Here is a 25,449-nt window from a genome sequence, read left to right on the forward strand (position 1 = left end):
AGTGGGAAGTGTTTGTTACCAAACAGCTGTGTTTGGAAAGTGGTCACTGCTTGCCAGTTAATTGTTCTGCATTAGTCAGCGACAACACAAGTTGTGTCCCCCAGATCTATGGATGAGCAGCTTACTACCAGCAGAGCCAATGCCCGAGGTCTGAGTGGAACCATGGCCCGTCCCCAGGACAGTGGCATGCCCCAGAGCAGCAGGAAGGTCTTACTCAGGCTCTCAGAGCTAGGTGGTAACAACCTGCCATTCAAGTTGGTGCTGGCACGTGGTTCTTGGCAAAGGTCTCCGGTTGAAGCAAACAAAGGAGCCATTGGGAGCCACCCCAGGGGCATGGTCAGAGTCTAGGGTGTGCTTAGCAGCCTGGAGACCCACTGAGGCACACCTGGCAACTGCAGAGCTGCCTCCAGGAAGCGAGGCTATGAGGAGGCAGTGCATCTGTGGATAGAGAATGCCTGCTGCATGAGAGGGTCTCTGAAAATCAAGACCAGCATTGATTCCAAAAGCCAAAGAACCTAACCTGGGGACGCAGCTAACAGAAGAGTCGGCAGAAACAGTGTGATGGGTGTGGGGGGTTGTCTGGGGATATGAATGTCAACAGTGCAGACTGCCCAAGGCAGCCTCCCTCCCCACGACTGGGGATGGCTGGTCCACCCAGTGGGCCATCACAGAGAGACCAAAATGATCTGGGGGACATTCATGAAAAGAGAAAAATGGCAAACCATGAGTGGAGACACTCTTAATGGTGTGCAGGGGGCAGTGGAGCAGCTGGGCCCTAGGTGAGACCACCCAGGCCAATGCCTGGCTCTGTCACTCTGCCCTGTGTGACCGGGGACATGATCCCCACCTCCAGGACCTGAAGCTCCTGGTGCCTTGGAAGCACACAATCAACAGTGTGTGTGCACAAGAACTGGGAAGAAATGCTAGACACGAGATAGCTTTTGTTTTAGGGTGGAAGAATTACGGTTATTCCCCTCTTTTCTTTAATTTTGACATAAATACTATTTTCTACTTTTAACAAACTCATGAAGGGGGACAGGTTGTAATAACAGCAACCTGTACCTGGCGCTGTGCTAAGCACTTTACATTCATTGGCTCCTTCAAGCTCAAAATAAAGCCATTTAGTGGGGAAATGGAGGTTGGGTGGTTGGGACTTTGAGGGGACTGCATGGCAGCTCAACTCTCCTCTCACCCAGTCCTGCAACTTCCCTCTCACTTCCGCAGGTGCTAATCCCTAATAAACATCTTGCATCCCCAATTCCGTTTCAGCATCTGCTTCTGGAGAAGGTATCCTGTAACAGAGTGGGGGAAGGGTCTGAGCTCAGCACTGGGAAGTACTATGTCCTTGTCAGAGCTGACCACAGCTGGATGGTGCTGCATGGCTGCTTGGGGGAGTATCTGAACAGGGGGAACCCAAGGTAGGGGAAGACTGAATGATGGTTGCTAGTGTCCACCCACTGAGACTTGTGAAGGTTCTTGCGGTGGGCTCTGCTGCTCCCAAAAGAGGGAAGGGGGAAAGTTACCAAGTAATGGCGGGCCCAGTGGATGCAGGGGAGACCTATGACCACTGTTCCTCTGGCCTGTAGACTGCTTCAGCAGTGAGAACATGCACTGATTTGGAGTTATTAAAGGTCCAGGTCCACCTGTGTGCAGAAGGTGTGGGGCACAGTGGTAAGGTCCACTGACAAGTCCAGGCCAGGCTGTGAGCAGGCCAGGCTCCAGTGTGGTGCCAGCAGCGGTGGCAGGTAGTGAGTAGCCAGGGAAGCCAGAGTCCACTGTCATTTGCGAGCACACACCTCGCTTAATGCAGAGACCAAGCCCCAGAAGAGATCTCCTCCCTCCCTAGGCCTGCCACCACTAGCTCCACCTGCTGTGCTCTGAGGAAATTAGCCAAGCCACATGAGCATGCCAGTCATGACAGGAACAGGGCACTTACCTTCATGGACCCCTGTACCTAATTCCCCAAACAGAATTCTGTGAAGTAACAACTTCCAGTATATAACCAGCACCAAACCAGGGTCCATTCTCTGGCCAACTGCCCTTCCTCGTTCTTTCAAAAATCTCACAGACAAGGCGGGCAGGGAGGGTAGGGAGGGGGCCTCTGGGAGAAGGACCTGACTGAATTGGGAGAGCCAGACAAAGGCAGGTCCACAGCTAGACTCCAAGGCTGCCCCCGCTCACCCTGACCCCCGGGCCCTCTCCCCTTCCTCCAGGCTGCTGCCAACCCCACTTACACAACAGGTCTCTGCATAACAGGAGCCTTCATGGAGCCACAGCAGCTCCCCTATCCCTCCATGCACCCATTCTTTCCTCTGTAGTATCGGTCACAGTGGGATTTGCTTAGTTTGCTCATTTGCATGGTTTTTAATTTGTGTCCCCCTCAGGATGTAGCTCCATGGCAGGCACATGACCAGGGCATTGTCTTCCCACCACCTTCTGGGTGAGTGAGGAGTGACTGAAGGGAAGGAAAGGAAAGCCACCCAGTTTCAGGCCCTGCCCATGCCACACACCCTCCACAGATGCTAAATGACAGCAGAGGAGATCTGGCTGGGAAACCCCTGGGAGCGCTTAAGCCTGGGGCACAGCTTGGAAGGATCACTACATCATCCACTTTCCAAAAAGACCTAGAGGAGGCTGTCAGCATCCAACACCCATAAAGCAAAGGCTGTGAACGTGGTTCAGGCAGCTGCGCCTGACAGGCAAGCCCAGGGGCAGGGTAACAGCAAGGAGGCCTCTGCAAGGTGCAACCAGAAGGATGGGGCCTGGGGCAAGCAAGCCCAGGACAGATAATGGACAGCACCTCCAGGGCACCTGGAGGATGTGTGCTGGGCCATGCCAAGGCGATGGATGACCTGCAGTGCAAGGGGGCCCGACCTCACAGTCAGAGTCACTGCATGGCCTCACAGGGAAGAGAGGGTGAGCTGTGGGCCCACATCCCTCCTCCCATAGCACGTTCCTGAACATGTAAAGCTCCTGCTCCTCCCTCCACATCTGCCTGCGACCCTACACCCTTACTTTCTCTCACCAGAAAGCTAGCCCCCTCTTTGGACCGGCCCCACCTTCTGCAGCTCTCCTCTGCCCTTCCTCCCATGAAGCTCTAATCTGTCCCACTTCTGCCCATCAACCTTCAAAGATGCCTGCCTATCCTGGAAAGAAGATTCCAACCTTCTCCTGGCCCACGCAGCCCACTCACCCGGTGGGTCTTGCTGTAGGTGTAGAGGAAGGCCAGCCGGTAGAGGCTCTTATAGTGCTGGGGGAAGCGGCTCAGGCACAGGCGGAAGGAGGCGATGCACTGCTCTGTGAGGAACTGGCGCTGCTCCTCAGCGCCAGCTGGCAGCCCTAGCGGGAAAGCCACTGGCTCCCCCGGGGGGTCCCCTTTCTTCTTCCCATCCCACAAGTTGGTTGCAGACACCAGGGGCTTATTGGGGATGCAAACAGAGGCTGGGAGGTCTGCAGCAGGCTTCTGGCCACCTTGCTCTGCAACTCGGAAGCCTTCTGTGCTCTCCAGGGACTCCTCGGTTTTTCCTACAGTTGAGAAAAAGGAAAGGAAAGTCACCCCAGTTTTGGGCCCTGCCCATGCAGTGGTCCACAACCAGTGATGGAGGCGCCTCGGTGAGGCAGCCAGCACAGCTGGGTTAGTGCCCTTGTTGCATGGGTGCTAGACTCAGCAGTGGGAGGTGCAGGGCCCAGTGCTGGCTCTTGCCTCTGCTCCATGGCCACTGTAGCCTCCTGCCCTATGCAAGAGGCGGGCACACAGCAGAGGGGCCCAGAGGCTACAGAGAGCGGGGGTTACGAGCTGGGCTTTGGGTTCTCTCCTCTGAATGGTGGCACAGGCTACCCTGCCCCAGGGCTGATGCAGGTGCAGGGGTAAACAACCCACAGAGGGCGGGTGTCCTCACCACCACCACTGAATAAAACAGCCAGGAAAAGGCTCACAAAGTGCCAAAACTGCTCTACTGCTCAGTGCTTCAGCCCTGAGCCTACCCAGCATCCCTCTCTAGTGCTGCTGTGCTGAGCCAAGTACTCACAGACCACCCCCACTTGACATCTGACTCCAGTATCTGGTCACCCAGCCCTGTTCCACCGGAGACCACAGAACCAGGCAGCACAGGAGAGCCCAGGCTGGGTGGCTGGGGCTGCAAGGCTGGCTCCAGGATGATGACAGCAAGTTGGGTAACTTCAGGCCAGTCCCTGAGGTACAGGTTCCTTGGCTACAGAAAGAGGAGGCTATCTGGCCTGGAAGTGACAGACAAATGGATGGAAGAAAGGAAGGCAATGTGGGCAAGTGGCAAGTGCAAGGTGACCTTTGGCCTGCGTCTCCTTAGGTACCCAGGATGTTAGCACAGCCTACACAGCCTGCCTAGAGGAGGCCAGAGCAGCAGCCAACACCATCAATTGTGAAGGCCATCTGTACTGTGGCTTGAGTCTAAGGGCCCTCTCCCTACTGCAGGAGCAGTCTGGAGACAGGTAGGGACTGCTGGGTAGGGCTGAGTAGGCAAGGACTAATGGCCCAATTTCCCATCGTGCCACGCCCAAGCATAACCATGCAGACATCAGGTGTGTGGCAAGCTTGCCCATCATCATTTTTCTTGCTGAGGAAAGAATCTGAGCAGTCACTCCCTGTGCCACATGCCATCAGTCCAGCCCTCGCTCCCAGTTCCCTGTGACCAGCCACTCAGAACATCTCCCTCAGTGTCCCTGCCTCTCTGCTGTCACTCCTTCTCCTGGACACACTGCCCTCCTCCCTCCTCCACTTCACCCACTCACTCTCATCCCCCAGGACGACTCAGTGTCGCCTCCTCTTCAAGCTTCCCTACCCAGAGTGGTATTTGCATAGCAAAGGCACAAGAGGGTCTTCCCTCCCCTAGCACAGGGCCTGCCCGCCCCCTCCCCCCATCCCACCCCATGTTTGAATGGACTGAATGACCGAGTGTCAGGAGGGCCTATCTAATTTCCACACTACTCTCCTCTCATGTGGCTCAGGAAGCTGCTAGGTCCCACAGCTTGAGGCTGGCACCCATCTTACAGGGGATACCATTGCCTTACTCAAAAATATGCCGGATTTTTAGTGTGTTCAAAATGTGACACAACAAACAGTGTGAATGGTGACTCTGGGCCCAGCCCTGTGCTAGGCCCAGGAGAGACAGGGAAATGGATGATGTTGCAGACCTCCCAGGGATCCAAATAAGGCACTAAGTGCTGGGACACAAAGACACATGAGAACCTGTTTTTACGGAAAGCAGACAGACCGTCAAGAATTCATCCAAAGAGATCTCAGAGCACATGTCTGAAGACACATAAAGAGTGAAGAAAACAGCGATCCCAGAATGAATTACAAACCCAGTTGCTCAGGGATCTGGTTGGCCTGAGGGCCCAGGAGAGTTAGGTGAACTGCATCCCCCACAACATCCACTCCCACTACTGAATGGGCCTCATGGGTCACCAGGATCTTTTACTTCCTTAGTAAAAGGAAGTGGGTCAGAAATGCCAATAAGGCCACACGACGCTTCCTGGGCAGGATGTCCAATTCTAACCCTAGCCATGTGAAGATGGGAAGACCCTCCTGCTGACAGAAAGCAAGCAAAGCACAAACTCTGGACACTCCAGCCTAGGCCAATGCCTGCTGCTGGCTAAGAAAACTGGCTTATAATGCCCGAAGGTGCCTGTGGCAAGGCCAGCAGAGCACAGGAGCCATCTGATCCACCTCACTCCATAGAAATCCTGGTAAGCATGGGGGAGGCCTGTCCTAGTTCAGTGGCTGCATCCAGTTGGACTTCCTGGAAAGGCTGAAGGGGACCTGACCCTAACGTACATGGGGTGCAGACCTGCCTCTAGCCCAGCTACTGGGCTGATGTGTACCAATAGTCCACTGAACTCAGGGGACCTCATTATAGAGAGTCTGAACCAAGGTGGCTACACGTCTTAGAGATACCAACAGCTGAGAGGCCCAAGCCAAAATTTGCTCCAACAGAAAGACCTCAAGTCTCCCTCTACTGACGTCCAAGATCCTTTTACCCAAACTCCACTGGCCTGAGACAAGAGCCCAGTGAAGGTGTTCCCCCACAAAGAGCAGGCCAGGTGGGAAGCTGGGCTCCTCTGGCTGGCTGGCCAACTGCCTCCAGTGTGGCCTCATCCTCACCAACCACTCCTCACCTTGCCCCACGTGTGGTGCACAGGCACAGTCACTAGCCTCCACTTGACCAGGAAGGGGGCAGAGATGACCACAGTAAGGCAGGCCCTAGTGTCCACTGCATGGACCACACAGCTTGTTGACAGCTCTGCTTTGGGTTTTACTCTATTGCCCTCAGAACAATATAACAGAGCTGCTTATAAAGTTTAAGTGGAGAAACTATGGGCAATTTATTTCTCTACTAAAAAGATAAGACTTTACTGTTGCTACCTTCACATGTTAGACACGTCTTTGAAGATCTGACCCCTGCAAAGGTGAGCTTACAACAGTCACCTCTGGAAAGCTTCTTTCCTCAAAGTACCTCAGTACAGACCATTAGAAAAAGACAGCCTGTGAAGAAGGCCAGTCCTTGGGAAACATGACAGCTTGCATCTGCTAGACACAGTGGAAGGGAGCATGTCTCAGTGCCAGGCAGGGGGCGGCTGTCAGACCTGTTCCTGCTTCCCCTTGGCAGCCAGTGCCTGGTGCAGACCCGGATCTGTTATGTTCTGCTGCTCAACAAAGGACACAAAATGTGTGAGCGAGGGCGCACGCCCTACAGCATTGACCAAGGAGGAAGCAGTGGACTGGTGGCACGACTGTCCACGAAGGTGTGCCTAGAGGGCAAGTGGGGGTGCACTCTTGGGGCATATACTTAAGACCGGCCTGGGCACCGCAGCCCTGGCTTTCTGCAGGGAGGCTGTAAGGCTGCTTGAGCCCTGGAGACTGTGGCCAGGGGAGTGCATATCAGAGCCCACTGCCGATCAAGCCAGGCCTAGAGGAGCACTCAGCTCCTGGCACTGTCAGTGGCATGTGGGCTCAGAATGCACTCCCTGCTATACCTCTCCTGACAAGAAGTTCATCCATTTCACCACTGCTATTACCAGGAAGAGCCAGGCTCAGAGGGAGGAACATGTCCATGGAAGCAAGATGCTTCATTTCAAGCCTATCACCTACTGTGGTAACTTTTGGTTTTACCCGAACTTTCTTAACTAATGGCCAGCCCCACGTGTCTGCTTAACCCATTGGATTTGAATGGAAGGAGGAAAGAGGCAGGGTGTTCCTCATGAGTCTAGAAAGGCCTGCACAGACTGGGCCAGACCAAAGCCAACCTGCTCTTGGCTCACTAAGCCTTGATGCCCATGTCCCCCACCCATCACAACACAACAGCACCATGTTCACTGCTTGATAGGCCACAGGGCACAGATAATAGGTCTCACTTGCCCAATAGTAAAAATAACCTTATTTTAAAGACTGGAAGTGCTATATTAGAGTGTTGAGAGTATAAGTTACTTTTTTCCTTCCCATTCCAAACTTTCTACAAGGTGTTTATGTCAGTTACAGAATGTCAACATTGGCTGGTGATAGCATAATGACAGCCTGGTGAAAAAGTAGGGTGGAGCCTCATCTCTTGATGGGGACCAGGTGCAGGTAAATCCACCTGGCAAGTCTCCTGTTCTGTGCTCTCTTACCTGATTCTAACGGGGACATCCTCTCCAACCTACATAGGATGTGGCCTCACCTGTTTCTAATGCCAGCCAGGGGAGGCTAACAGGGAAAGAGAGCTGGGAGAGGCCTTCCCTAGTACCAATAGCTCTGGCCCCACTGCCACACCTATAGGTGAGATTCCCAATTCTTCCATCCAGGGCCTACGAGGCAACTCCTTGGGGCTAGGTCCAGGCCCCTGGAGTAGGCGGGTTATCACCAAACCCCCTGATTCATCCAGCCCACTTAGAGAGGCAGCATGGGTTAGTGGTTAAGGTGCAGACTGACCTTGAGCAAATTCCTGACCCTCTCAGAATCTCAGGTTCTTCACCTGTAAACTGGGACTAATCCTAGTGCTTTTTCCTAGGGTGCTTGGGAGGACCAAATGAGTTAAAGCAGTGCCTGGCACAGGACAACTGCATATGGGTCTGGGTTGTTGTTGTTATTGTTTGGCAAGCCCCTGTATGCCCTGGCCAGAGTGGGAAAGTTTTCAGTGTCTATAGATGACCAGCCACAGCCTTAGGGTGGTGCGAGGAATGCCCCAACTGCTTGGAGTTACCCAACAAGCCCAGATGTGGGGCTCTGCCCACTGATTTCCACAAAGGGGGTTTGGGGACCCCCAAAAAACTGGGTATACCCTGGACTTAGATCAGGGCCCTCTGCCAAAAAAGAAAGATTTTTTTCTTAAAGGACTGATGTGATTCAGACTAAAATAAAACACATTTGCGACATCTAGGATCCAAAAGCTTTTTAATACCCATTTACTGAGGAAAAAATAGAGCACACTGATGTGGAAGACATGGCTTTCCCAGGCTGGGCTGTGGAGGTCATTAACAACAATGACAAGCATCACCGAGCACATAGTGTACCAGGCTCTGCCTGAGCCCCTTAAGGAGCTGCCTCGTTTAATCCTCACAACCCCACAGGTGGGCACTGGGATCACTCCCATCCTAAAGGGGGACCGCAAAGACCCAGAGAGGTGAGTAACTTGCCCAGCGGAGGTCCGAGGACAGCAGGCGAAGGTGCAAGGATGGAAGCTAGGCTAGGCCTGGGCCATTCTGGAGCCCCCGGTCTTTGGCTCTGCCCAGACTGCCACAGGACATCAAAGCAATTCTAATCCACCGAATTAGATCTTCATACCTCTTTCCTCTGTGGTCCCCTGAAGTTCTTTACTGTTTGGTCCTGCTTGGGGACTGAGAACAGGCAGCCTCTTCTCTGTGTAGGGCTTTCGGGAGCTTTCCAGTGAGCTGGTAGGCTCATTAAAGAAATCCTGCGTCGAGCTGGAGTCTGAGAGCGCCACGGCTGTGCTGTCCTGGCTGCGGTCTGAGGGCAGAAGAGGAAGAGAGGCAGTAGCATGAACCCACACCACCTCCAACATGCAGGAGCCTCTCCAGGGCGAGTCTCCCTGCTGGTGGCCTGGGGACTGCCCTGCAGAGAAAATGGCCTGAACACAGCCACTCTGACACTGCCAAGCCTGACCCATCCCGGAGACTACCAAGCCACTCACCAAAGGCACCAATCTCCATGGTCATCCTTCCTGGGGTTCACCCAAATGGTGGTATTCTGGTAAATATTTAACATTTGATTCTCAGGGGAAAAAAGCCCATTGTAGCAGTTATTGATTTCTGTGGTGTAAATATTTCCACCATGGCTGATTTCAAGCTACCAATGTGTTGTTGCAAAACACAGAGTTGGGAAGAGATGCACAGTCACCACCATTATATAGCATTTCTACCATACAGATACAATAGACAGAAATAACTAAAGTGGGAAAGAACTCACCCAAAATGTTTAACCTGTTGTTAGTGGCCAGGTGTAGTCTAGAACAGGAGTCTAGATCCCTGGGAGTCACATACACAAACAGTGTTTGTACTCTTTTCATACTCACTCATTGGCTGCTCTCCTCAGATGCTCATGAGAAAGATTAGGGGCAGTGCAGAAAGGGAGAATGAGGAAACCTTCCTGGGAGGGCAGGCCTGGAGGGGAGTAGTGGCTATTCCTGTGGGCAAGGCATGAAGCCTGCCTGTAAGGAACAAAGGCCTTCACCCACAGGGAAGGGGCAGCCAGCCTTGCTACCTCCAGAGAACAAGACCCACTGCAGCTGGGGAAGGGAAAAAAAAACTTTTACCCTAAGGGAGGAGCAGGAATCATCCAGGACCCAAACATTAGAGGTCTGCTAACACTGGGGGAGGGGTAGGATCACTGAGAAACCCCACCCCAGGGACCTAGAGCCTGCCTAAGTCTGTGGCTGGACCAAGACAACAGAGAACCACTCCTGCCTCCTAGCCCAGGCTAGCGAGCAAAGCAGTCCTGGAGGTGCACCAAAGGCTAAAGCTGAAGGTGGAAATGGAAATACTGAGAAAATCCTTGTTGCAAATAAGCCCCCACTCTAAGCACAAGGTATTGTGAGAAGAATTGGTGAAATGAAGATAACCATAGCAACAACAAAACACAACCCAGCTCAACTTCTGCCTAGCCTAACTCAACTTCCCCTACTACCAGTCCAGAAACAAAAGAGGGAAGCCCATTCCAGGCATATATTATTTATTTCGGTCTCTACTGTACTACACATGATATCTGATATTCAATATAAAAATTATTAAGACACACACACACAAAGAAGTGGGGTGGGAGAAGTACATTGTCAAAAGACAAAACGATCAACAAAACCAGATTCAGAGAAGATCCAGATGTTAGAACTCCCTGATAGGGCATCTTAAATAATTAAGATCAATATGATTCATAAATCATTAGTATGTTAAAGGCTGTAGTGGAAAAGATGAACAACATGCATAAAAAGATTGGGAATTTCAGGAGTCACGTGGAAATTATAAGCAAGAGTCAAATGAAGATGCTAGAAACAAAAAACATAGTAACAGAAATGAAGAATGCCTTTGCCAGGCTTCTCGGCAGACTTGACACAGCTGAGGGCAAAAAAATATCAAAACTTGAAAACAGTTCAACAGAAATACAGTTAGCTCTCAGTATCTGCAGGTTCTGCATCTGCAGATTCAACCAACCATGGACTGAAAATGTTCAGGAGAAAAAAGTAATAATACTAATACAACAATAAAAAATAACACAAAAAAAATAATACAATATAACAATTATTTATATAGCATTTACATTGTATTAGGTATTATACAAGTAATCTAGAGATGATTTAAAATACACAGGAAGATATGCAAATACTCCACCATTTTATATAAGGGACTTGAGCATCATGGATTTTCGTATATGTGGGGGGTCCTGGAACCAATCCCCTGGGGATACCTAGGGATGACTGTAATCCAAACCGAGTAAAAGAGAGTGGGGGATGCCAGGGATAGGGGTGGAGATAAGAACAGAGCATTCAGTCCAAGAGTATCCAAGTGGTCTAACATACTGATTGAAGTCACAGAAGGAGATGAGGAAGAAACAGCAGAGATGAAATTTTTTTTTTTTAATTTTATTTTGTCGATATACATTGTGGCTAATTATTGTTGCCCATCACCAAAACCTCCCTCCCTCCCCCCCCCATGTCCCCTCTGTTTGCTTGTCATATCAACTTCAAGTAATTATGGTTGTTATATCTTCTCCCCCCCCCCGCCGGTTTTTGTGTGTGTGTGTGAATTTATATATTAATTTTTAGCTCCCACCAATAAGTGAGAACATGTGGTATTTCTTTCTGTGCCTGACTTGTTTCACTTAATATAATTCTCTCGAGGTCCATCCATGTTGTTGCAAATGGCAGTATTTCATTCGTTTTTATAGCTGAGTAGTATTCCATTGTGTAGATGTACCACATTTTCCGGATCCACTCATCTGATGATGGACATTTGGGCTGGTTCCAACTCTTGGCTATTGTAAAGAGTGCTGCGATGAACATTGGGGAACAGGTCTACCTTCGACTTGACGATTTCCATTCCTCTGGGTATATTCCCAACAGTGGGATAGCTGGGTCGTATGGTAGATCTATCTGCAATTGTTTGAGGAACCTCCATACCATTTTCCATAGAGGCTGCACCATTTTGCAGTCCCACCAACAATGTATGAGAGTTCCTTTTTCTCCGCAACCTCGCCAGCATTTATCGTTCAGAGTCTTGGATTTTAGCCATCCTAACTGGGGTTAGATGGTATCTCAATGTGGTTTTGATTTGCATTTCCCGGATGGTGAGTGATGTTGAGCATTTTTTCATATGTCTGTTGGCCATTTGTATATCTTCCTTAGAGAAATGCCTACTTAGCTCTTTTGCCCATTTTTTAATTGGGTTGCTTGTTTTCTTCTTGTAAAGTTGTTTGAGTTCCTTATATATTCTGGATATTAATCCTTTGTCAGATGTATATTTTGCAAATATTTTCTCCCACTCTGTTGGTTGTCTTTTAATGCTGTTGTTTCTTTTGCTATGCAGAAGCTTTTTAGTTTGATATAATCCCATTTGTTTATTTTTCCTTTGGTTGCCCGTGCTTTTGGGGTTGTATTCATGAAGTCTGAGTCCAGTCCTATTTCCTGAAGTGTTTCTCCTATGTTTTCTTTAAGAAGTTTTATTGTTTCAGGGTGTATATTTAAATCCTTAATCCATTTTGAGTTGATTTTAGTATATGGTGAGAGGTATGGGTCTAGTTTCATTCTCCTGCATATGGATATCCAGTTATCCCAGCACCATTTGCTGAAGAGGCAGTCCCTTCCCCAGTGAATAGGCTTGCTGCCTTTGTCAAAGATCAGAAGGCAGTAAGTGTGTGGGTTGATTTCTGGATTCTCTATTCTATTCCACTGATCAGTGTGTCTGTTTTTATGCCAGTACCATACTGTTTTGGTTATTATAGCTTTGTAGTATAGCTTAGAGTCAGGTAGTGTTATGCCTCCAGCTTTATTTTTTTTGCTCAGCATTGCTTTGGCTATGCATGGTCTTTTATTATTCCATATAAATGTCTGGATAGTTCTTTCCATTTCTGAGAAAAATGTCATTGGAATTTTGATGGGGATTGCATTGAATTTGTATATCACTTTGGGTAGTATGGACATTTTCACTATGTTGATTCTTCCAATCCAAGAGCATGGGATATCTTTCCATCTTCTTGTATTCTCTCTAATTTCTCTTAGCAGTGGTTTGTAGTTCTCATTATAGAGATTTTTCACCTCCTTGGTTAATTCAATTCCTAAGTATTTTATTTTTCTGGTGGCTATTGTAAATGGGCAAGCTTTCTTGATTTCTCTTTCTGCATGTTCACTATTGGAGAAAACAAATGCTACTGATTTTTGTGTGTTGATTTTGTATCCTGCTACTGTGCTGAAATTATTTACCAATTCCAAGAGTTTTTTTGTAGAGGTTTTAGGCTGTTCGATATATAGGATCATGTCATCTGCAAACAGGGACAGTTTGACTTCATCTTTTCCAATCTGGATGCCCTTTATTTCCTTCTCTTCTCTGATTGCTCTGGCTAGTACTTCCAACACTATGTAGAATAGGAGTGGTGAGAGTGGGCATCCTTGTCTAGTTCCTGTTCTTTAAGGAAAAGCTTTCAGCTTTTCCCCATTCAGGATGATATTGGCAGTGCGTTTGTCACATATGGCTTTAATTATGTTGAGATACTTTCCCTCTATACCTAACTTATAGAGGGTCTTTGTCATGAATGAGTGTTGAATTTTATCAAATGCTTTTTCAGCATCTATAGAGATGATCATATGGTCCTTGTGTTTGACTTTATTAATATGGTGTATCACATTTATTGATTTGCGTATGTTGAACCAACCTTGCATCCCTGGGATGAATCCCACTTGATCGTGGTGAATAATTTGACGTATGTGTTGCTGTATTCTGTTTGCTAGTATTTTAGTGAGGATTTTTGCATCTATATTCATCAAGGATATCGGCCTGTAGTTTTCTTTTTTGGTTATATCTTTACCTGGTTTTGGAATCAGGATGATGTTTGCTTCATAGAATGAGCTTGGGAGATTTGCGTCTGTTTCAATCTTTTGGAATAGTTTGTAAAGAATCGGTGTCAATTCCTCTTTTTTTTTTTTTTTTTTTTTTTAAAGATGACCAGTAAGGGGATCTTAACCCTTGACTTGGTGTTGTCAGCACCACACTCAGCCTGTGAGCGAACCGGCTATCCGTATATGGGACCCGAACCCAGGGCCTTGGTGTTATCAGCACCGCACTCTACCGAGTGAGCCACGGGCCGGCCCAGTCAATTCCTCTTTGAATGTTTGGTAAAATTCTGCTGTGAATCCATCTGGTCCTGGGCTTTTCTTTGTTGGGAGCCTTCTGATAACAGTTTCAATCTCCTTTATTGTAATTGGTCTGTTCAAATTTTCTACGTCTTCATGGTTCAGTTTTGGGAGCTTGTGTGTGTCCAGAAATTTATCCATTTCCTCCAAATTTGCAAATTTGTTGGCGTATAGTTGTTTATAGTAGTCTCGAATGATTCCTTGTATTTCAGATGAATCAGTTGTAATATCGCCTTTTTCATTTCTAATTTTTGTTATTTGAGTCTTCTCTCTTCTTTTTTTTGTTAGCCATGCTAATGGTTTGTCAATTTTATTTATCTTTTCAAAAAACCAACTTTTTGATTCATTGATCTTTTGTTTTGTTATTTGGGTTTCAATTTCATTCAGTTCTGCTCTGATATTAATGATTTCTTTCTGTCTGCTAACTTTAGGTTTGGATTGTTCTTGTTTTTCTAGTTCTTTAAGGTGAAGGGTTAGGTTGTTCACTTGCCATCTTTCCATTCTTCTGAGGTGAGCATTCAATGCAATAAATTTCCCCCTTAGTACTGCTTTTGCAGTATCCCACAGGTTTTGGTATGATGTATCATTATTTTCATTAGTTTCAATAAAGTTTTTGATTTCCTGCTTGATTTCTTCTTGGACCCATATGTCATTAAGTAGAATGCTGTTTAATTTCCATGTGTTTGTATAGTTTCCAGAATTTTGTTTGTTATTGATTTCTAATTTAATTCATTGTGGTCTGAGAAAATACATGGGATTATTCCAATTTTTCTGAATTTGTTGCGACTTGATTTGTGACCTAATATGTGATCTATCCTGGAGAATGATCCATGTGCTGATGAGAAGAATGAATATTCTGAGGTTGTTGGATGGAATGTCCTGTAGATATCTGCCAAGTCCAATTGGTCTAGTATGTTGTTTAGATCTTGTGTTTCTCTACTGATTCTTTGCCTAGATGATCTGTCTAATATTGACAGTGGGGTGTTCAGGTCTCCTACTATTATGGTATTAGTGTCTATTTCCTTCTTTAGGTCTAATAGAGTTTGTTTTATAAATCTGGCTGCTCCAACATTGGGTGCGTACATATTTATGATTGTTATGTCTTCTTGATGCATCAGTACTTTTATTATTACGTAGTGTCCCTCATTGTCTCTTTTTATGGTTTTTAGTTTAAAGTCTATTTTGTCAGATATAAGAATAGCTACTCCAGCTCGTTTTTCTTTTCTGTTTGCATGGTAAATCTTTTTCCATCCTTTCACTCTTAGTCTATGTGAATCTTTATGGGTGAGGTGGGTCTCTTGAAGGCAGCATATAGTTGGGTCCTCCTTTTTGATCCAGTCAGCCAGTCTGTGTCTTTTGATTGGGGAATTTAAGCCTTTTCCATTAAGAGTTGTTATTGAAAGGTGTTGATTTATTCCTAGCATTTTATTGGTTGTTTGGTTGTCTTAGGTGTCTTTTGTTCTTTGCTTTCTGATTTACTGTTTGGTTTCTGTGTTTGTTGGTTCCTTAGGTAGTAGATAGCGTTTTTGTTTGTTTTCTCTTCATGAATGCCATTTTTATTATACTAGTGGGTTTTGATTTTTCTTGGGTTTTTATGGCAGTGGTAGCTATTTTTCAGGAACCAAACCCAGTACTCCCTTGAGGATTTCTTGTAAGGGTGGTTGTCTGTTAGTGAACTCCCGCAGTTTTTGTTTGTCTGAGAAATATACTATTTGCCCTTCATTTCGGAAGGATAGCCTTGCAGGGTAGAGTATTATTGGCTGGCAATCTTTGTCTTTTAGTATTTTGAATATATCATCCCATTCCTTTCTAGCTTTTAGGGTTTGTGATGAAAAGTCTGATGTTAGCCTGATTGGGGCTCCCTTATAGGTGATTTGACGCTTCTCTCCTGCAGCTTTTAAGATTCTCTCTTTGTCTCTGAGTTTTGCCAATTTGACTATAACATGTCTTGGAGAAGGCCTTTTTGGGCTGAATACGTTTGGAGATCATTGAGCTTCCTGGATCTGAAGATCTGTGATTTTTCCTATACCTGGGAAGTTTTCTGCCACTATTTTGTTGAATATGTTTTCAATGCAATCTCCATTTTCCTCCCCATCTGGAATACCCATGACTCGGATATTTGAGTGCTTAAGGTGGTCTGATATCTCTCTCAGATTTTCTTCAATGTCTTTGATTCTTTTTTCTTTCTTTTTGTCTGCTTGTGTTATTTCAAACAGCCCATCTTCAAGTTCAGAGGTTCTCTCTTCAACTTCTACAAGCCTGCTGGTTAAACTCTCCGTTGTGTTTTTTATTTCGCTGAATAACTTCTTCAGTTCAGCAAGTTCTGCTAGGTTTTTTTTCAGGACATTGATTTCCTTGTACATTTCCTCTTTCAGGTCCTGTATACTTTTCCTCATTTCATCATGATGTCTAGCTGAGTTTTCTTGTATCTCATTCAGTTTCCTTAGAATTATCACTCGAAATTCCTTGTCTGTCATTTCAAGGGCTTCTTGTTCTATAGGATCTAGAGTTTGAGATTTATTAACTTTTGGTGGTGTACTTTCTTGATTTTTTGTATTTCTGGTATCTTTTTTTTGATGTTTATTCATTGTGGCAGGGGGTTTCACAGTCCACTGGTTTGAGACTATTGACTAACTAAGATGTTGCTGTGGTTGCCAATTTGGTATGGCTATCTCCGTGACTGCTCAGTTGGCCTCTAGTGCCTTGTGTGTGTGGTTGCCTCGGGTCTTGGGCCTCTCCGGCGAGCCACCTTTCTGGTCAGCTTGGACTCTGCTGGGCTGATGGATCACGGGCCGGTACCGCAGGGTGTGTGGTCTCTGCTGAGCTTCCACTTCCTGTGCAGGACTTCTCCCTGTTCCATGCGCTCTGGCCCAGGCTGTTGGATCGTGAAGTGGCGTGTGTGGTTTCTGTCGAGTCTCCGCCTCCCTAGCCAGACGTCTCCCCGCTCTGTGCGCACTGGGCTGGGCTGGGACGTGTCTTCTGCAACCCTCGTCTATCAGCTGGGCCTTCAAGACCCTGCTTGGCACCGCCTCGCCCAGGAAGTCTACCAGGTTTCTGCTAGGCGCAGACGACCGGTCGGTCTGGGTGCCTTTGTAGCACTGTGTAGATCTTTCTCGGGACTTATCACCTTCCTCCTGGTATCACGGTTATTTGTGTACTTGTCTTATCTCCCACACCAGAGCGTGAGCTCCTTGGGGGAGGAGCCCACAGCACACGGTTCACCTTTGAATCCCCCCAGGGTGGACCAAGTCCGGTGCCCGCCCGCAGTCAGCTCTCCGGCAGGTTCAAGCGAACTTGGAAACTCTGCAACCACACTATTCCTAACCAGAAATTGGTTAGGCGTTTTTCCGAACTGGTGGCCGCAGAGATGGTATCTGCCTCCCAGTAACAGGAAGTTTACCGGTGGCCGGAGCCCAGGGTGCGGTGGAGTGACAGTCGGCCCAGCCCGTACTTCCTTGCCCTCCCGACGCTGGCCGGGGATGCCACACGCCACCAGCTCCGCCAGAGAACCGCGGAGGGAGTGGGAGGGGAGGCCGGCCCGCAGGCCCCAGGAAGCCCCGTGCCGGGGCAAGCAAGTGGGAAGGCTCAGTGAGGAGCCGAGCCGGGCAAGGAGGACAGATTTGGTCGAGCCGGGCCGGAGCTGCCACCCCCTGAGAAAATGGAGGCAGCCTTGGGGGCAGTGAGTGACCCGGTGGGGCAGGAGGAAGCCGGTCGGGAGTCTGCCCCCCAAGCAGGGCCGGGCTGGGTTGTCACTCACAGGGCTGTGCCGGGTTGGGAGGCTCCCTCTCTGCCTCTGCTTTGTCGCCGTCCCCTATCTCGGCCGCTGCCGCCTCGGGCTGCTCAGTCGGTCCCGCGGCGCGGCTCGGGCGCTCCCAGGAATCTTCTTTTATGCCGATCTGAAACCTCGAATCCTGAATAGGGCATCTGGCCGCCCTCAGCGCAGCCCCAGCCTCTGGGATCCTGGCTGCATCAACAGCAGCCCTGGCGCCGTGTTCCCTGCTTAGAGACTCGCTTTTGCAGCTAAGAAACAGTTCTTTTCCTGCTCCACGCTTCAAAGCTGTTGCCTGTAAATGAGGCAGCCTCTCCTGCCAAGGGCAAAGTGGCGGTCAGCCCCCACGACCGGCCACCAGCAGTGGTCCTCCCTTAAGAGACGGCAAGAGGAAGGTCCACAAGTTTTCTGGCTGCCTAAGGCCCAGTGGCCGCCTTTTCCACCTCAGCTACTCCGCGCCAACCGCCGCAGCCACCACCATCTTAGGATCCTCAGAGATGAAATATTTTAAGATATAATGACTGAAAAATTTCCAAAAATAATATGACATCAAATCACCAAGAATCTTAGAGAACAACAAGCAGGGAACAGAGCTCTACACACACATTTTTTAAACATTACATCTAAGTATGTCATAGTCAGCTGAAAATCTTGAAGGCAGTCAGAGAAAGACATCATGCATAGAGGAACAAAGCTAATCATTACATACAGATTTCTCATCAGAAACTACATTGTACACAATTATTGAAAATCAACATTGTACCCCCACATGTACGTGTAATAAATTATCTTAAAAAAAAAAAGAGAGAAACTATGCAAGTGAGACAATATCTCTAAAATACTGAAAGAAAAAAGTCAACTTGGAATCCTATACTCAGTGAAAATCTTTCTCAAAATATGCAGGAGAAATAAAGGCTTTTTTCAGACACACAAAAATGGAGAGGATTGGAGTTACAAAAAATGTTAAAGTCAGTCCTACAGGTAAAATGTGTATGAAACCAGACAGAAATTTGGATCTACATAAAGAAATGAAGTTCTCCAGAAATGGCTAAAGTAATGGTAAATATAAAAGACATTCTTTTTCTTATTTTTAATTTTTCTAAAATAATTACTTTTCTGATTTCCATTTCTTTTAAAAAAAATTTATTAATATTTTTTTACATTCTAAGATGTTGCAGAGCACTTGTGGGGGAAGAAGAGAGAAGGAGGAATGAAATAGGGTGGGAGGAGTAGGAAGGAGGGGAGGCTTGGTCGAGGCCCATGGCACCCCTGTCATTCCAGCAGGGGATATCATGGGGTTCCGGCGGCAGCTTGGTGGTCATCACTGGGCTGGTTGCAGATGCCGGGGGTGTGTGGCTAAGGCCCTTGGTGCCCCATTGCCCCAACTCAGGAGCCCGGGGTGCTTCCTGCAGCAGCCTGGTGGTTGTTGCTGGGCTGGGTATCATTGTTGGGGGTTCATGGCTGAAGCCCACAGCCCTCCCCCCTCCCTGGCTTGGGAGCCCAGGGGGCTTCTTGTACCTCTAGGTTTTATAGGTGTTCTTTGGTGGTGTTAATCCCTTACTAGTTAATATCAAACTTTGTCTCTGATCTGTGAGCATTTTTTCTTTCAATTCTGTGTTGGATTATTCGCTGTTCCCACCATTAAACTCTGCACTAGAACTAATTTGTTGTCCTTTGGTTACTTCTTAAATGGAGGAACTTCCTGTAGGAATGAACACTTGAGCCATGTGATTGAGCTAAATTGCTGCTTTGCTGCTGATTCCCTGGAGAAGGCTTTTTGTGCAGCTCGGGTTTTAATTGTTGATGTAGTAATCACTTCTGGGTCTTGTGAGGACCGGTACACCTGGGTTGTGTGGAAATTCTGGTCTGGGACTGAGTCTTTTCAGCAGACTGTACCCTCTATAGTTCTATATTTCTGATCAGTCTCCACTGAGTGGTCCTGCACTGACTGGGGGGCAAATCAGCTGTCCATGCTGTGCCCCAGTGTTCCCCTGGTGGGCCCATCTCCCCCAGTGCCTGCACTCCAAACACTTCCCATGGGGTGGGCCATGAGCCAGTCCCTTGTGATGACTCATGGGACTCTGAGAGGCTCCGTTTTTTCAGTTGTCTGTGGCTCCTCACTCCTATGTGGGTCCCTGGGAACCCTGTTAGTGGTCTTGCTGGCCTGAGGGCCACCAAGGCCGTCTTCTCCCCTGCCACCTCCAAGCAACTTCATCTGAAGGGCACAGCTGCAGCTTTTGCCAGCTCTTGCTCCATGCACTCAGCAGTTCAAGCCTTGAAGTAGCCAGGGCTCGAAATGGTGGGAGTGATCCTTTCTTTCTCTCATGTTGGCTTCTCCTGCCTTCATGAACTCCGTAGGTCTCTCCTCCTCTTCCCCTGAGCTCTAGTGGCCCCAACTTGGCTGTCGTTGCTTTTCAATAGTTGTAAATTGGTCGATTTGTGGGAGAGAGTGATGCTGCGGACTGTCTATTCTGCAATCTTGACCAGAAGCCAATGATTACTTTCTAAAGCAAAAATAGTAGCAATGCATTGTGGGCTTAAAGCATACATAAAAATAAAATGAATGAAAACAAGAGTACAGAAGATGGGAAGCTCTTATACTGCCTGTGAAGTAGCACAATACTATTTGAATGTATACTTCCATATTGGAGCCAATGTCTGAGCAGCACCATGTTGATGGGGAGTGCTAAGGTTTGAATGTTTGTTCCTCCAAAACTCATGTTGAAATTTAATTGCCATTGTTGACAGTATTAAGACATTGGGCCTTTAAGAGGTGATTAAGCCCTAAGGGCTCTGCCCTCAAGAACGGATTAATGCCATTATCACAGGAGTGGGCTCCTGATAAAAGGATGATTTTGGCCCCCATTAAAATAATGAGCCAATAGTAGAGATAAAATAGAACCATTAAAAAATAAAACTTTGTTTTGTCTTGAACTTTGTGTATCTGAAATTGAAGTTCAATGAACTAGGAATCAAGAGAGCTAAGTTCAAGTTCCTCTTATGCACTCACTAGTTGTATGACCTCGAGAAAGTAAGTCTTTTCCCCACCTATTACAGGCACATATCATCCACAATGGCTTCTGGGACAAACACAGACACAATCCCCCAGGGCCCTCCAATCCTTTGCTCAGCTACCTTAAAAACCTGGTGTTAGCTATGTATTAACACCTATTAGGCAATCACCTGGGACCCACTGGGAAGGTAGGCAGAGCTGCCTGGTGAGCAAACTTACAATAAAATAGAAAGTTGTTTCAACAAAGTTAGAAGCCTGTACCTTAGAAGGATCTAGGGTATCAGAGTAAATTCTGCTCTGTCACTTACCAGCTCTGAGAGCCTATGCAAATACCATCATTATTAACACTTCAGTTTCCTCACATAAAATTGTGATAATACAAGTGCCCACTTCACAGAATTGTTATGAAGATTAAATAGGTTAATACACATAAAGTGCTTGAATCAGTGCCTGACAAACAGGAAATGTTCACAAAATGTCAACTCAGTTATCAATATTATTACTTCAGAGAACCTGGACAAGTTTTATTGCTAATGTCTCAAGTTTGTCATTAAGGATTTAGTTCTGAATGGGAAGAGAGTTTTTGCTGATGCTATATTGGAGCCAATGCCTGAGCAGCACCATGTTGATGGGGGGTGCTATGGTTTGAATGTTTGTCCCTTCCAAAACTTATGTTGAAATTTAATTGCCATTGCGACAGTATTGAGATGTGGGCCTTTAAGAGGTGATTAGGCCCTAAGGGCTCCACCCACACGAATGGATTAATGCCATTATCACAGGAGTGGGCTCTTGAAAAAAGGATGATTTTGGTCCCCATTTTCTCTCTGTCTTGTGTGCTCACTTGCCCTTCTGCCATATTATGACCTGGCAAGAAGGTCCTTGCAAGATGCCAGCATCATGCTATTGGACTTCCCAGCCTCCAGAACTGAGCCAAATAAACTTCTACTGTTTATAAATTACCCAGCCTCAGGTATTCTGTTATAGCAGCAGAAACAGACTAAGACAGGTGGTAATCACTTTTTAATGTCCTAACACAACAGGACAGTCAAAATGGACTGGCCTACACAGAGGAACACTAAGAATTAGGCCTGTGCTCCAAAGGGTGCCCCATTGCTCTGGCCTCTTCAGCCAGGTCTCATCATATACCAGGGTTGGGGACAGCAACCTTGTAGGCAGCCCAGTACAGCCTACCACAGCCCTTCCTTCACAGCTGCCTTTGCAATGTCTACTGCCCAGTAACTGATACATCATCAGTATCAGCCGGGCTGACGGAGCAGTAAGAAACAGTGAATTGGGACAGGGGTGAGACCCCTGAGCAAAGGGGCAGGAACCTGACTGGACCCTCTGCTGCACACTTCACAAAGTGCTCTTCCTTGGCTTGCAAGGCCAGATCTCAAGACTCTATGAGTACTGCAGCCCTACGGCCCTCACAGAAGTCCCAAACCTGAGTGCCATATGTGAGGGGATTTCTTCTCCTACAGAAGAGGAAGGGCAACCCATTTGCTGCCTGTGTGGAAAGGACTAGCAATGGAGATCCTTAGCTCCAGAGGTCACAGAGGGTCATTGTGGGAGGTCAGGACTCAGGGTCCAGACCCATATTTCAATCCCAGATCTGCCACTTAGGAACTGGGTGACTATGGCCTAATGACTTCACTTCTCTCAGCCTCCACCTCATGATTTTTCATATGACTGTCACTGTCTCCCTACTCTGCCCCCGACACACATGGGATTCCCACAGGGGCATGGCCTAATGCCTGGCACACACGAGTGACAGCCTAGTGACCCCCCCACCCCTGCCCTGCAGCATTCACTCTGGCCTTGACAGAGAGAACACCAATGGCTCAGACAATGCTCGTGAGGCCTCAGTCTCCAGAAGATGGCAGGCCATGCCCCTGCAAGTTGAAGTCTCCTTGAAAGACAGGCCAGGGCTGGTTCTCCTCAACCAGCATGAGAGAGACCAGCTGAAGTCACTGCATGGCTGAGTAGCACACCCTGCAGGAGCCCCAGGAAGCAAGCCTAGTGAGGATGATTTCACCAGCTGGCACACTGCCCCACAAGCTCACCAGCTCACAAGCTGTTGGGCTCTGGGCCTAAAGGAATCACCAATTTGGTGAAATCCCAGCTGTGATCATTACAAAAACGAAGTACTGGCTTAGGCAAATGGGTATTTACTCCCTCCATGTTAATGCTCTCTTGATGCTGCAATGTGGGAACAACTGATCCACCAGAGCACGCAGCGAACGTGCCAGACCTCACAAGGAACACAGTGTGGGCAAGAAAGGAGAGCATGCTGTGCTTGGCGGTCTTCTGTTCCCAGGATGAGCAATAACTAGTTGAGTGGGGACTCTGCTGAGTCTCTTAAAATAACATCCACAGCAACACCACAGCAGAGGAGCAGGACAAGCATAGGCTGAGAGACCTAGCAGTGACAGGGGGCCGCTGACTGCACTTTCCCAGGCCCCCCCTTGAGCTTCTCAGACACATGTATGAGAACCCAGAAGAGCTAACCCTCTGAAAGCACAAAGAGCAGTTCGCCATGGGGGCACTGTGGCATTCTGGACAAGCCCTCATGTAGTGAGTTAGAAATTGTGATTCTCAGGCCGGCCCCTGGCTCACTTGGGAGAGTGTGGTGCTGATAACACCAAGGCCACAGGTTCGGATCCCATATAGGGATGGCCGGTTAGCTCACTGGGTGAACGTGGTGCTGACAACACCAAGGGTTAAGATCCCCTTACCTGTCATCTTTAAAAAAAAAAAGAAATCGTGATTCTCATTTGATTTTAGAATAAGGTTTTTAGGTAAATGCATGTATGGAGCAAAAGCCCTCGGACAGGGGGCCACAGCCCATAGATAGTGTGGCCAAAGCCCATCTAATCAACTCTTAATCACTGGTTAGGTAAGGGATTGTATACTTTAATTATTTTAGAGATGACAGGTAGTTGTCATACCGGTTCTGTTAAGAGATTTTAAGAATTGCTGAAGGGAAAGTTGTGGAAAAAATGTTTGCTAGGGGCAAGCTGTCTGTTGGGGGAAACTTCAAAGATAATAGTATTTAGATTTTATCTTAAGAGTGTAACTTTTGTTTAAGGAAAGGTCATACTTTAGATAATGAGCCAGTTTGACCAATTTAGCTCTTTACTAATTGTACTTTGGAATGTCACTTTAATTTACCGATCTTACTAGTTTCCATTGTTAAGCTATACTTAGCCATGAACAACTTTTGTAAAAAGGACATTGCCTATGTCCTTATGTCCTACTTTGATGATTGAATCCACTGATTTTTCTTGTGAAACTACCTTGTCTTGTCAATAAAAAGAAAGGCTGATTTGGGATCGGGGCTGCTTCCCTGATGGGTAGCAGTCCCTCCAGGCCTCATTGATTGTATTTTGAGCGAATTCTTTCTCTTTTCTCCGTCTCAGTTACACAGAGGAAAGTGTCACACCCTCATCCCACCGGTGATCACCATACCTCAGCAGCCCTGAAGAAGGCACTGCTAATGAGGCCAGTGCCAACACTAGCGTAAGAGGAAAGCCCCAGGAGTCACCACAGTCCTGTGGTGCCACCTGCACTGGACTGTTCGGGCAGAGCTGGAGAGGAAGGGGATATGCACACTGAGGTGCCCTGGCTGGCTTGTGAAGCAAGAAGGTGGGGAGGTACTTACCAAGGTTCCTGCTCACCACTGAGGCAGTGGCACCACAGGAGGGATCCCTCCAGGACTTGTGTGCTTGGGAAATAGAGGACAAGTGCATCTCTTCAAATGAGAGCCACCAACAGGGACTCAAGGCCCAGGGCCCAGGTTCTCTCTGCTCCTTTCAAGTCTTGTGTGTCTGAAAGGGTTGGCACAAGCCTATTTCAAATCCTGATTTTAAATACTAAGAAGCAACCCAAGGTCTCATACCAAATAGCCAGTTAGATCGAAAGAAAACTAAGTTTCATTTCTTTTGCAGGATAAAAGAGATGAGTGAAAAAGCTTTTAAAGAATGGATCTATCTACCTGGGCACACGGTACTTCCTGCTGTCCCTCCTCTCCTGGGGAATCAAACCGTCTCTGGTACAGCTGACTAAGGACCTCAGGGAGGCCACAGACAGACAGACAGTGAGGGAAGTTTGCTGGGAACATCGCAGAACATGTTAAAAGGACCCTCTCTCTGCTACCAGCTGGGCTACTGTGAATGGGACAGCTCAGGGGCTGGGTGAGATGGGACAGGGAGGACAATAGGGTAGGGTCACAGTGCCAGGAAGAAGCTCCTAGAGAACATGAGGTCAGCCTTAGAGCCCAAGAGCTGGATGAACTGGCTGGGAGAGCTGTCTGGACTGAGGTGTGCAGCCCAGGGCAGACCCCCTTCCTGAAGTTGGAAGCTCCTGCCCTGGGAGGCTCTTGCAGTGGGGCAGGAGAAGGAAGGATGTCACTGATTGCAGTCCTCTCCCCACTCCCAGCATGCCTCTCTGCAGGGTCATCTCTCAGGTCACCAGACTCATAGCCAAAGATGAGCCAGCATACCCAGGGAAGGCCAGAAATGGGGGAAACTTCTCACAGAGCAGGGGCAAAGGCTCCTGTGGGGTGAGACCCCACTCATTGGCCACATGCCTTTGGGCAAGGACCAACCCTCCCTGAGCCACACTCCACCTGCCTCCTGGACAGCTGAATTCAGCCTGGCACCATCATGAACAGCCCTTAGGCTGCCCATGAGTACTGGTAAAAGGGACATGGGGAGTCTGTGGGTGTGTGTGGAGGGGGATTCTAGCTTGGGGAACACACAGCCTCCAGTTGGCTGTTAGCTGAGTTTCCCAGCCTGGCTCAA

General features: G+C 47.9%; 1 protein-coding gene across 7 annotated transcripts in view; it reads right to left on the bottom strand.

Moving 5' to 3' along the window:
- The window catches only part of CABIN1 (calcineurin binding protein 1), a 168,670-nt gene that overhangs the window by 58,093 nt on the left and 85,128 nt on the right, over window positions 1-25,449 (bottom strand). For all 7 annotated transcript variants that reach the window (XM_063085901.1, XM_063085903.1, XM_063085905.1 and 4 more), the window contains 2 exons: window positions 8,795-8,977; window positions 3,194-3,525 (listed from right to left, as the gene is read on the bottom strand). In XM_063085901.1, the coding sequence (XP_062941971.1) occupies window positions 3,194-3,525; window positions 8,795-8,977 (515 nt within the window). The remainder of the gene's footprint in view (window positions 1-3,193; window positions 3,526-8,794; window positions 8,978-25,449) is intronic.

Source organism: Cynocephalus volans, chromosome 2 (genome assembly GCF_027409185.1).
Source record: "Cynocephalus volans isolate mCynVol1 chromosome 2, mCynVol1.pri, whole genome shotgun sequence".
Classification (NCBI taxonomy): Eukaryota; Metazoa; Chordata; class Mammalia; order Dermoptera; family Cynocephalidae; genus Cynocephalus; species Cynocephalus volans.